This window comes from Merops nubicus, unplaced genomic scaffold (genome assembly GCF_000691845.1).
Source record: "Merops nubicus isolate BGI_N331 unplaced genomic scaffold, ASM69184v1 scaffold35553, whole genome shotgun sequence".
Lineage (NCBI taxonomy): Eukaryota > Metazoa > Chordata > Aves > Coraciiformes > Meropidae > Merops > Merops nubicus.
Window position 1 is genome coordinate 1 of NW_008600221.1, and position 11,846 is coordinate 11,846.

General features: G+C 44.0%; 1 protein-coding gene across 1 annotated transcript; it reads left to right on the plus strand.

The window, feature by feature from the left end:
• Positions 1-1,228: 1,228 nt before the first annotated feature.
• NAT10 (N-acetyltransferase 10 (GCN5-related)) lies at positions 1,229-11,758 on the plus strand (the record flags this gene model as incomplete). The annotated part of the gene is made up of 18 exons (XM_008937648.1): positions 1,229-1,317; positions 1,963-2,134; positions 2,440-2,562; positions 3,319-3,380; positions 4,188-4,302; positions 4,960-5,067; positions 5,946-6,079; positions 6,442-6,535; positions 6,876-6,974; positions 7,565-7,701; positions 8,200-8,324; positions 8,607-8,757; positions 8,838-8,934; positions 9,659-9,775; positions 10,733-10,834; positions 10,935-11,009; positions 11,296-11,412; positions 11,592-11,758. Coding segments are annotated over exons 1-18 (2,069 nt in total), but the record flags the coding sequence as incomplete, so codon positions are not given.
• Positions 11,759-11,846: the final 88 nt, after the last annotated feature.

The window sequence follows — 11,846 nt, forward strand, 5'->3', positions numbered from 1 at the left end:
CCTTCAACATCTCCTCTTTGAGAAGCTCATCAGCATTAAAAAAAAGTGAGCACAGGCGAATCAGCTCGGGGCTTTTTCTTTTAAGTTGGGGTATATTCAATTTTCTGGCTAGCAGCAGCTCTATTGCTACCTCAGTTCTGTTGTAGGATATAGTTTGGCACTTGAGCTGTGTCTTCTGTACTGAGTCATCTTGGAGATGCCACCACGCCAGAGCTTGGGCTGGACCTGCTCAAATTAACCACTAGTGCCCCTTCAGAGCCTCTGGGATTGTGGATTTTGAGTGGAAAGGAGAGGAACAGCACAGCAAAACTGTAATGTTGTAGAATAAGCAAATTCAGTTAGCTCCAGTTCCTGGGGAAGAAAAACTAGTTAGAAAAAAGCTTGGGAAAGAATGAGTGGATCAGGTGGCTGTACAAGAAAGTTATCATTAATTTATTGCTGAAGTGGATGGTGAGTTCTGGTGGGACATATCCTGAGTCCAGTCCTGTTCAGTATTCATAGAATGGCTGAGGGTGGAAGGGACCCTAGAGATCATCTGATCCAGCCTCCCTGCCATGGGCAGGGACACCTCTCAACTACACCAGGTTGCTCAGGGCCTCATCCAACCTGGCTTTGAACACCTCCATGGACGTGGCATCCACAACCTCTCTGGGCAATCTAGTCCAGAGTTTCACCACCCTCATGCTGAAGAACTTCTTCCCAAGATCTAGTCTGAACCTGCTCTCCTTCAGTTTAAAACCATTTCCCCTGGTCCTGTGGCTGGACACTCTTGTGACAAGTCCCTCTCCAGCCTCCCTGGAGGTTCCTTCAGGTACTGAAAGGCTGTTATAAGATCACCCCAGGAGTCTTCTCCAGGCTGAACAATCCCAGTGCCTTCAGCCTATCCTCATAGCAGAGATGTTCCAGCCCCTGAACGGGATCATCTTTGTGGCCTCCTCTGGACTCATTCCAACAGATCTGTGTCCCTCTTGTGGTGGGGACACCAGCACTGGTCACAGTATTCGAGGTGGGGTCTCACAGGAGCACACTCCCAGCTCTTGTTGAGCTTCTTGCCAGTCAGCACAGTATTTTCACTGGGGAGTTGGGTTGCAAGGCAGCAAGTGTGTCTGTGGGACGTGCAGGCTGCAGAGCAGTGAGGGGGTCACCAAACCCTCCGGGGGATTAAAACTCAACACGAAGTCTCATTGAACTGTGGAACTGTTCATGACCATGTCTGTGTTGGCAGGTGGTTATACTTCATCACATGTTGTCCAAAGCGACCGTGAAGGCCAGACCCTCTGTCCTGTGGTGTTACAAGAAGGAGCTGGGCTTCAGCAGGTGAGGAGCCTCGTGTGGCTTGTGCTGCTCTGTGTGAAGCAGGAGCTCCGTGACCGGTCTGCTGAGCGCAGGCTGCCTGAGCTGGTCGTGAGGAGAAACAGGATTAGTTCCTGGAGGAGCTGTAGGAGGTTTGGTCTTCCAGAACTAAAATTTGGGTTGTGTCATACAGATGATATCAGCACTAGGGGCTTCTAGTTTCTTTCTCTAGCCCTAATGCTAACTCTGTTGTCCTGAGCTAGTCTCTCCCTCTCAAAAGGCCAAAACTTCAATTCCTCAACTTAGCCTCAGTAATATTTAGGACTGAATGCAGATTAAGCATTAGAATGCCTTCATTTTGAAAGGGTGTTTAAAATTTTAATTCTTAGATTGGTGTGTGTAACTACAGCCTGCAGATGAAGTCAGGAAGGGTGATCTGGAGCTGTATGAGTCCAGCCAAGTGATTTCTTGCAAAGCCAGCTGGTTCTGTGTGCTGTTTCCATGTGCCTTCAGCCCAGAGTGGAGCAGGTGTCATGAAAGCAGAAACTGTGAGCCAAGACTTTTCCTCAGAGGCTCTGCTCTGACTTTCAGTTAGACAAGAACGTAGGTCTGGATGCACTCCTCTCTAAACCTTTTCCAAGAAAACTTCTGTGTAATTCTATCCTCCAGCCACCGGAAGAAGAGGATGAGACAGCTACAGAAGAAGATTAAAAGTGGAACTTTAAGCATAAAGAATGATGATCCCTTTGAGTTATTTATTGCAGCCACAAACATCCGCTACTGTTACTACAATGAGACTCACAAGATTCTTGGTAACACCTTTGGCATGTGTGTACTTCAGGTGAGGAGTTAAACTGTTCTTGACTCTATTAAACTTGCACTAGTATCAGTGGGTTTTAGTATAAATGCTGCAGATATTGTATTGGTTGCTTCTGTTATTTCAGTTACAATGGTCTTCTGTGTCTTACAAGTTTTGTGAGAGTGAGATATCCTTGCTGGTAAAATTTTAATGGAATGTTGGTTAATGGAAATGTTAAGTGTGAGTTAAACTTTGAGAAATAATGTTTTAGGCTTCCTGTTCCCTTTAGTAGGTGCTGTTTGTGCTGATGAACTCTAGGCAGCTTTCAAGTTTTATTTATTTCCTAGGATTTTGAAGCCTTGACTCCAAACCTGCTAGCTAGAACTGTTGAAACAGTGGAAGGGGGTGGAATTGTGGCAATTCTCCTGAGAAGCATGAACTCACTGAAGCAGCTCTACACAATGACCATGGTATGTTCAGTGTAATGGGCCTGGTTCTAAGCAGCTGCATGGTGGTGATGCTGAGGTTTGCTTTTCTTGTGGGTTGTGATTTCCTTTCATCATCTTTTCCTGCTCTTTCTTCTGTCTGTGATGGAATGTGTCTCCCACTTTGGCAGTTCTGCCAAACTCTGTGTCTTGAAATGCTGCTGGGTTACAAGGAGGAAACACCCATCATTCAAAAATGTAACTGTGTGCTTTTGTTTCACAACAGTTTTGGAAAGTATTTATGCCTGTGTAACAAAGTTAAGTGAAAACCAGACTCTTTGAGTGTTTTGTGACTTGTTGCTAGGTGAGATCAGCTTCACAACCATTATATGTTTCTAGATATAAACTATTCACACTGAGTTTACTTATATCTAGAGCAAGATTTGTTTCCCTTAGTGATGATGTTAGTAGGTGAATTAGAATTATAGACTTTTTTTCTATTAGAAAATGTGTGTTTGAAATGTTCTGTACCTGGCAGAGTTGACCTGTAAGTCAGACAAGAATAAGTAAGACCACAGTGTAAAGTACTGGTGGCAAAAGTACATTTTAACAATTATTTGGGAAGTGTGGCTGTTCCACAGCAAACAGAAAATGAGAATCTGAACCCTGCCTGGGACTGGGTGCTGATGGAAAGGGAGACTGTAATCCAAGAGAGTGGAAAAGAGTTTGGGTTATCTCTGAGTGACAACCTTGTTAGTGCTGCTCCTCCTCCAGACTGACCTTTTTTTGTTGTTCTTCCAGGATGTCCACTCTAGATACAGAACAGAGGCCCACCAGGACGTGGTAGGACGGTTTAATGAGAGGTGGGTGTTTAGGAGGGTGGAGGATCAAGGCTGTGTGCCCAATAAAAGCATCTGGAACAATGTCCTGTGTCCATAGCAGGGAAGCATCGTACAGGTTTGCATTGGAATGCAGCTTCTTGGCTCCTTCAGTGAAGTTTCCATGTTCTGTTGTGGAAAGGAGTAGAGTTTGTTGTTGGAGGAACTGTGTACAAAATTTTGGCATGTGTTACAAGGGATAAATGCAGATAGCCCTGAATTTGTAAACTGTTCTGAGTCCCTTTCTTGAAACACTGTGTAGAAACATGCACTTCAGGGGCACTGAGGCTCAGATACTTCTTGCACTACTGTAAAACATAAAACTCCTTACTCTGGGGTATTTTCTGTGGGTTTAGAAGCATCTTTTAAAGAGGTTTTCTCTGTGTTTGTTGTATAGAACAAGCAGCTCTTATTGAGTGAGGGAACCCTAGCTCCAGCCATTGGAATATTGCAGAAGTCATTCTTCAGTGGATATCTGGGGGTCAGCACTTGTCATAATTGCTGTTAATTCACATCTTACACTTTTGTGCAGCTACCTCCTGCTTAAGTAGTCTCTTGGTAGGGTGTCTTTAGTTAGTGTTCTTTGTTGAGATCCTGGTAAGTGGATACCTGTTTTGTGTAGATGATCCTGATTTTATGGTAAGAGCCACACAGCCACTTGTGTGAACTTGTCATAGCTCAACTATAGCTAGTTGTAAACACTATGGGGTTGAGAAAAGAATTTAAATTATCTGCCAAAACACAATTGTGCTGCTTGTGTTTTTACTGAGCTGCCTTTGCTTGACTGCTCAGGTTCATTCTGTCTCTGGCCTCGTGCAAGAACTGCATGGTGATTGATGATCAGCTGAACATCCTGCCCATCTCCAGTCACGTGGCAAACATCACAGCAGTGCCACCACAGTCACAGGTCAGTGAGGGAGGGCAGCCCCTTTTCCTTGGGAGAGGTTGGTCTGAGCTGACCACGGTGTGTCAAAGACTTAAAAAAGAATCTTCCCTTTCACCCTGACTTATATCAAATAATGGTCTTGCTATGGGAGAAGCATGGGAAGCTGGTTTTTCTTTCTTCCTTGCATTTTCTTCTGTCACAGCAGAAATTTTCTGTCCCAGTTTTAATTGGTTTGCAAGTTGATGTGCTGCTGCAGTAGTTTTCCCCCCTGCATGGCAATACGTACACGTCGTGTGACAGATATAACAAAGATCACAAAGTTTTGGTACAGCCTGAAGGCTGAAAAATGAGTTAAATTCTTCACAAAATTTGACCATGGCCTGTTCTTCTTAGCAATGCTGGTCTCTAGTTACCATGTACTGAAAAATCTTTTCCTTTTTGTCTCCAAGCTTGGGGGGGGGGACAGGCTACCCACCCCTTGTGTAACCATCCTCCTGAAGATGCCTCAAAATTGAAGTGTTAAATATCTCTGTCCATTGAAATGTTTCTGGGGAGTATATTCAACATTTCCTTGCAGATACCTTTCTCTGCCTGATAAAAGGTATCAGAAGACATCAAAAAGGTTTAACTGTGCTGAAATGTCCTTTAGTAGACCTGTTGTGAATCCTTTGCCTACAGGAAGACAGCCTCCGGCCACAGGACTTGGAGCTGAGAGAACTGAAGGAGAGCTTGCAGGACACACAGCCTGTAGGAGTGCTGGTGGATGGCTGTAAAACCCTTGATCAGGTTGGTGTGGCTCTAAATTTGAGATCCTCTGTGCTTGCCAGGTCACCTTAGGTGCTGGTGTTTGTATCTCATCTTGCACATAATCAGATCTGAGTGTGAGCAGTGATGGGTGGGATCTTGGAGAATTTCCTTGTAAAACTGAGTGGACATAGTATCTCAATGACAGTGTAAGTAGTTTTCTTCATGAAGCTGAGAATAAGTGGGAGGAATAGAATGGAGACATGAAGCTGGTCTGGAGAAGTCCACATTTAATAAGATGATGAGCTCCCAGGGTTTGAAACAAGCTGGAAACTTAACCTGAAATTTCCATGCAGTTTAATCCAGAATAAAAGTTGAAAATCCATATCCTGTGTTAACTTGCCCCTATTCCTGCCTCACTTATACTTTTTTTACTCTGATTTGAGAATCACCAGCTAGTGCCAATGAAAGCCCTGTTGCAGTTGCCTTTCCTGGTTTGGAGAATCCACTGAGAAGCTGCAGTTCAGGGTGGAGCTCCCAGAGCTGTGCACCATTTAAGCCCTTTTATAGCAGGTGTTCTCCCCACCCAGATGTGTTTGTTTCCCCCTCAGAGAGCAGTGTGCCTCCTCCCATCTTGCAGAATATGCTCTGTGGTCAGTGGCACAGAGGCAGTAGCAGAATTGCTGAACTGATTGTTGATCTGTGTTGTGACCTGAATAATTTCAAGAACTCCGTGGGTCAGGATTATCACTTCTTGCACATTTTTTACTGGGATTTAATGTTTGGCTCTTCTTGTCTTCTCTTCCTTCTTGCTGTTCAAGGAAAAAAGACTGGTACTAGTGCTAAGTGTAAGTAATGCCAAAAGCAGTTTAAACACAGCTCATTTTTCTGTGGTTTGGGTTTTTTTTCCCGATCCCCAGGCAAAAGCAGTTCTGAAATTTATTGAAGCCATTTCTGAGAAGACCCTGCGGAGCACTGTGGCACTGACAGCAGCCAGGGGCCGTGGCAAATCTGCTGCTTTGGGACTGGCTATTGCTGGAGCAGTAGCTTTTGGGTGAGTGATCCCCCTCAATCTCCCACGTTTTATTTGCGTCCATGAGTTTTAAAATAAAAATTGGTTTTGAGTGACAGAACCTGAATCTGTTTATGATTTCCAGTCCTACATCCCTTCTTTTTATTCTTATGTCTTTTGTTTGCTGCATACACTGTTACACAAACTTTTCTATTTTATAGTAATAAGAAAACTTGAGTCTTTAGAAATCAAATTAATCACACATAGATTGAGATAAAGTGTCTAAAGGAATCTGCTGAGTTTTGGTGATTAGGTAAAATCAACCTGTTACATACAACTTTCTATTTCAGTATGTAAAATTTGCTAGGAAAAGAGTTAAACTCTTGTTTTATTTTTCTTTGCAGTTACTCCAACATCTTTGTTACATCTCCAAGCCCTGATAACCTTCACACCCTCTTCGAGTTCATATTTAAAGGCTTTGATGCACTGCAGTATCAGGTACAGAGCAGGTTATTTTACAGGGCTTTGACAGTGTTCCTTTTTAAGAGGGGTTTTGCACCTCAGCTGTGGTTTTTGTTTACAGATATTAGAATTCTAGTACTGTTATGTTTCCTTCTCTGGTTTTTAAGTTGGGTAAAGCTGTTTCTTTGTGGAATAGTTTTTGATGTAAGTAACGAACTTCTGAATTCTCAAGTCTCTGAAGCTCTCGTTATAAAAATTTTTAACTAGAATCTGAAATAACAGTGTACTTGTCCTGAGCCCGTTTGCCTGATAATGGTGAAGGATGTTTTTCTTAGCTCTTGGCTTGTTCATACTCTTTAACAGTGTTTTCTTTTAGGAACACCTGGACTATGAGATCGTTCAGTCTCTAAATCCAGAGTTTAACAAGGCTGTTGTCAGAGTGAATGTGTTCAAGGAGCACAGACAGACCATTCAGGTATCTGGCTGCTCTTGCACTCTTGCCTTTCTGCCTTTCGTTCCTGACTCTTGGCTTTACCAGTGCTGTTGTTGGTTTGATTTTAAGTATGTTCAGTTTGTGTGACATGTAACTGTCCTGGCTGATTTTGCTTTAGAGGCAGACCTTTCTTTTTTGTTTGTTTTTTGAGAATGATTTCCACAAAATATCTTCTTTCTTTCTGTGAATAATAGATGATGAAGCTCCCTTGGTAATTGCTTGTGGGTTTCTTCTTGAAACTCAAGTGGAGGAAGGTGAAAGGAGCAGTGAAGGAAAAGCATATGCTGCTAGTGGTTAGATTTCCTTTCTTTTCATGATCTCTGCAGATAAATTTGTGTGGAAATGTGCAAAACAAGATGTGTGACCCAGTCCTTTTAGGATCTTTTAGGTCCTTTTAGGAGACGTAACAGGAACCCTCTCTCCCAGCTATTTGCTTTCATCTCTTGGTCTCTGGCTTGATGGTGGCAGAGGGCAGGGACCACACACAGCTTTTCAGGGCTCCAGCTTTGCCAGCTCTGACATCTCCAGACAAGCTGTTGTTGACAATGGTGGTGTCCTCTCATTCCTTGCAGTACATACACCCTGCTGATTCTGTGAAACTGGGTCAAGCTGAACTGGTGGTGATTGATGAAGCTGCTGCCATTCCTCTTCCCCTGGTGAAAAACCTGCTAGGTCCTTATCTTGTTTTCATGGCTTCCACAATCAATGGGTAAGGCCTGAGTAGCCCCTGTCCACCTGGGAAGGCAGTTGTGCAGGTGCCAGTGGGCTGTTGCTTCTCTAGAGTACTTCTTTTATCATAAACTATTGCATCAGGTCATGCTAATTCTTGATCTGTCATGGAACTGCTCCTTAAAATAACCAAGAGTCAGTTCTTGAACTTGTTGCTTTCTTTTGGTTCTACTGTGGATTCATTAAGTGTCTGACTTGCACCTCTTCTGCTACAAGAAGCAAATGCATAAACAGGACTCTGCAGTCTGTCAGGGGGAGGGAAGAGTGACATCTTCCTTCCAGTACATAAGAGTGAAGTGACAGGGTGGGCTGCCCTGTGCCACGTGCACAAGGACATCAGAAGGCAGCAATTCTCAGGGATGGTTGCTGCCCTCACAGGCCTCAGAACAGCACAGAGCTCTGGATGGCAGCCTTGTCCTGTGCTGGAGCTGCCCCGTGGCTCAGAGCTGCTGTCAGACTTCTGTCTTCTGCTTTCCAGGTATGAGGGTACTGGTCGGTCGCTGTCTCTGAAGCTCATTCAGCAGCTCCGTCAGCAGAGCGCCCAAACCCAGATCACCATGACAGCAGAGAACAAAGCTACAGCTACAGCTAAACTTTCCTCAGGTACACAACCATGACCTTTAGTGCTTGCTGCTGACTGCCAAGCCCTGTGGGTATCCCCTGTGTCCATGTTCTTCACTGCTGTAGGAAGGGAGTGGTGTGGGACAGTGAAGGAGCTCTCCTTTTTATCCTCATGATTTTCACTTGTAAAGTCATTTAAGGGATAAACTCTGTTTGAGTTGTGATTTTTTAATCTGGGAGTCCTTCAGAAGACCCTGATCCTGCTGGGTTCTTGGCTGGCTGCAGCTTGCAGTGCTGGATGTTGTCTCTGAAATGTGTTTGCAGCTCGGACGTTGCACGAAGTCTCTCTCCACGAGTCCATCAGATATGCCCCTGGTGACCCCGTTGAGAGGTGGCTGAACGAGCTGCTGTGCTTGGACTGCCTCAATATCACCAGGATTATCTCTGGCTGCCCGCTGCCTGAGACCTGTGACCTGTATCCTTACTCAGCTGTTATGCTCTGGTCAAAATATGTCTCCTGGTTTCCAAGAATGTTTTCTTAACCCCTGTGGTTAGATACTACGTCAATAGAGACACTCTCTTTTGTTACCACAAAGCATCAGAGGTTTTTCTGCAGAGACTGATGGCTCTCTACGTGGCTTCACACTACAAGGTAAAGCTTGCTGCCACTTCTATCAGAATTTCAGCTAGGAATTTTGTGAAGGGAGCAGTGCTTGTTAGAACAGTCCGATTGAATTGACCTACTTGAGGTTTTTCTGAACAGCTTCAGTTGCTTCCTGTGGTGTACAGATCTATGTTCTCCCTTCTCTGAGAAGGTCTCTGTCTTGGCCTGGGCTGAATGTACTGGATTTACAGATACCTGGAATATTTTTGTCTTGAAAAAGTCTGGAGACTGAACTCTAGATGAGCCTACAAGCTTGTCAGAATAGTATCAGTGATGAAACTCTTTGGCAGTTCTCTTTATTGTATTCTAGTAGACTCAAATCATCTCAAGGTGTCAACATCATGGATAAGTAGTAAATGGGAGTGGTAAAGTCTGTAAATACTGAGGTATTGAGTACTAAAAGTCTGTCCCATCAAAAAGAATTATTTAAGGTGTGGTAGATTAAGAGATAAGTAGCTCTATAGAAATGGAAAGTTAGTTCCATACATATTAGAGTATAAGAGGTTTCGTTTGAGAACACATGCTGTCTGGGAGTGGAACAGCCATGAACTGGCCTGTGAGTTTCATCCATCAATACTTTACTAGTTCCAAGTTTCTTAATATTCCTAAATTCAGAAAATGGAGGATTGTTTAGAAGTCAGTTAACATTTGGACTCTGAAGCTCTTTTCATGGAATAATGCTTCACCATTGGGATGTGTCCTTCCCCCCCAGAACTCCCCCAACGACCTCCAGATGCTATCTGATGCACCTGCCCATCATCTTTTTTGCCTTTTGCCACCTGTTCCACCTACCCAGAACTCCTTACCAGAAGTACTTGCAGTGGTTCAGGTAAGAGGGCAGCACCTCTGGATGAAGTGAAGTGCTGAGCAGTGCAGCAGCACACTGCTGCTGGGCAGTGTACTCTTGGTGTACTCTAGGAGTAGACTGTAGCTTAGGGCTGTGGGTTTGTGTGGGTGACAAGTGTATTAGGCTCTTTTTTCCCTCCTGCTTTCTTTTGTTAACACTAATTGCTGTGCAGATACATTGTGGTGCTGATCCTTTCACATAGACCTCCCAGTCTCCACAATGTGTTTGTGCTGAGAATCCTTCTGAGCAGCTGAACTGTTGCTTCAAGAGGTGACCTTGTCCTCCCATTTCAACCTCCTGCCAGAAGAGCTGGCTCACTGGCTCACTGTCTCACTGGCTCACTCTGCCTCTCCCATGTTTCTGCCATTCCTTTTATTTGCAGTAGAACTGGCAAAGTACAAACTCCCCAGATGCACGTGCTTGGAGTGTAGAAATCTTTCAGCCCTTCAGTGTTGGGTTATCTGACTGTACACTTCTTTCCTTCCTTAAGATTCTTAATTATCTGTGTTTGATGCAGCCAGTTAAATCCACTGTTCCTTAAAAGAAAAAGCCCCATTTACCTGAAAAATACAATAAAGACAAATATCAGTGGGACAAGCTTTTATTTTTGCTGTTGATGGACCGTAGAAAATTAATAAAGCACGTTATGCTTTCATCTCTTCAGGCTTCTGTGGCACCATAGTGTGATGCTGCTGTGTCAGGTGTACCTGGCTGGTTACACACCAGCCTGTGGGGTGCTTGTTGGGGGCTTTTTGGGACAGAGCTGCTTGGTTGGCAGATCTGTGTTTCCTCACCATGTTGCAGAGCAGGGATCACATGAAATGGCAATACTGTGTGATGCACTCAGCAACTGAGTGGAAATTTGGGTTCTGCTCTAATGGAGTGACTGTAGGAGGAGGCACTTTTTCTCCATTAATGGTCTTCTACCTTTTCTGGCAGGTGTGCATGGAGGGAGAGATCTCTCGCCAGTCCATCATGAACAGCCTCTCTAGAGGGAAGAAAGCTTCTGGAGATCTTATTCCCTGGACCATTTCAGAGCAGGTGAAGAACTGGGCTGTGTGCTCTCATCCAGGAGGCATTGCAGCACTATTTCCAGAGTCCACATCTGTGTGCTTTAAATGGACTTTTGTCTCTCCCACAGTTCCAGGACCCAGACTTTGGAGGCCTCTCTGGAGGGCGTGTTGTTCGCATTGCGGTTCACCCGGATTACCAGGGGGTAAAGTGTTTGGAACTCAGCCAGTGTGAGCAGTCAGCAGTGGTACCAGGAGAATGGCTGCACAGGCAGAATTCAAGAATAGGACAAACATTGTGGCTGCTCCAGTTTTCAGCATGTAGTAGTGTCCTTCTCCATGGAGCTGTTGTGTAGCAAAGCAGATTTTCACAGTGACAAGTGATCTCCGCACTGATGATTGTTGATGGGTTCACAGGGGAGAAGGTTGTTGCCTTGTCTTAAAAACTAGATAGATCTTTTTTTCTTATAGTGTATTGTTCCTACTTCACAGATGGGCTATGGCAGCAGAGCTCTGACTTTACTACAGATGTACTATGAAGGCAAATTCCCGTGCTTGGATGAAAAAACAGTTGAAAAGCCAAAAGAAATTGCAACTGTGAGCAGTGAGGTATGGAGCTCAGCACATTTCCTGTGCTCTCTGTTGTGCTAAACTTTGTTTTTCACTACGTCTCAATAATGATTCCTTTCTGTAAGGAGGAAATAGTCACATTTGTTTTTTTATTGAAGAAGTGTAATGTGCAGATTTCTGTGAGGATTGCTACTAACCCATTTCCACTTTCTTTTCAGACTGTTAGTTTGTTAGAAGAGGTTGTGACACCTCGGAAGGACTTGCCTCCTTTACTTCTCAAGCTGACTGAGAGACAAGCTGAAAACTTGGACTATCTAGGGGTATCTTATGGCCTGACACCAAGACTACTCAAGTATGACATTATTCTGTTTGCTAGTTACATCCAGTGCAAAAATATAGCTATAAAAATTACATACATATTGTTATAATATATAATATAGAAATAATGTATACAATAATATAATGTATAGATA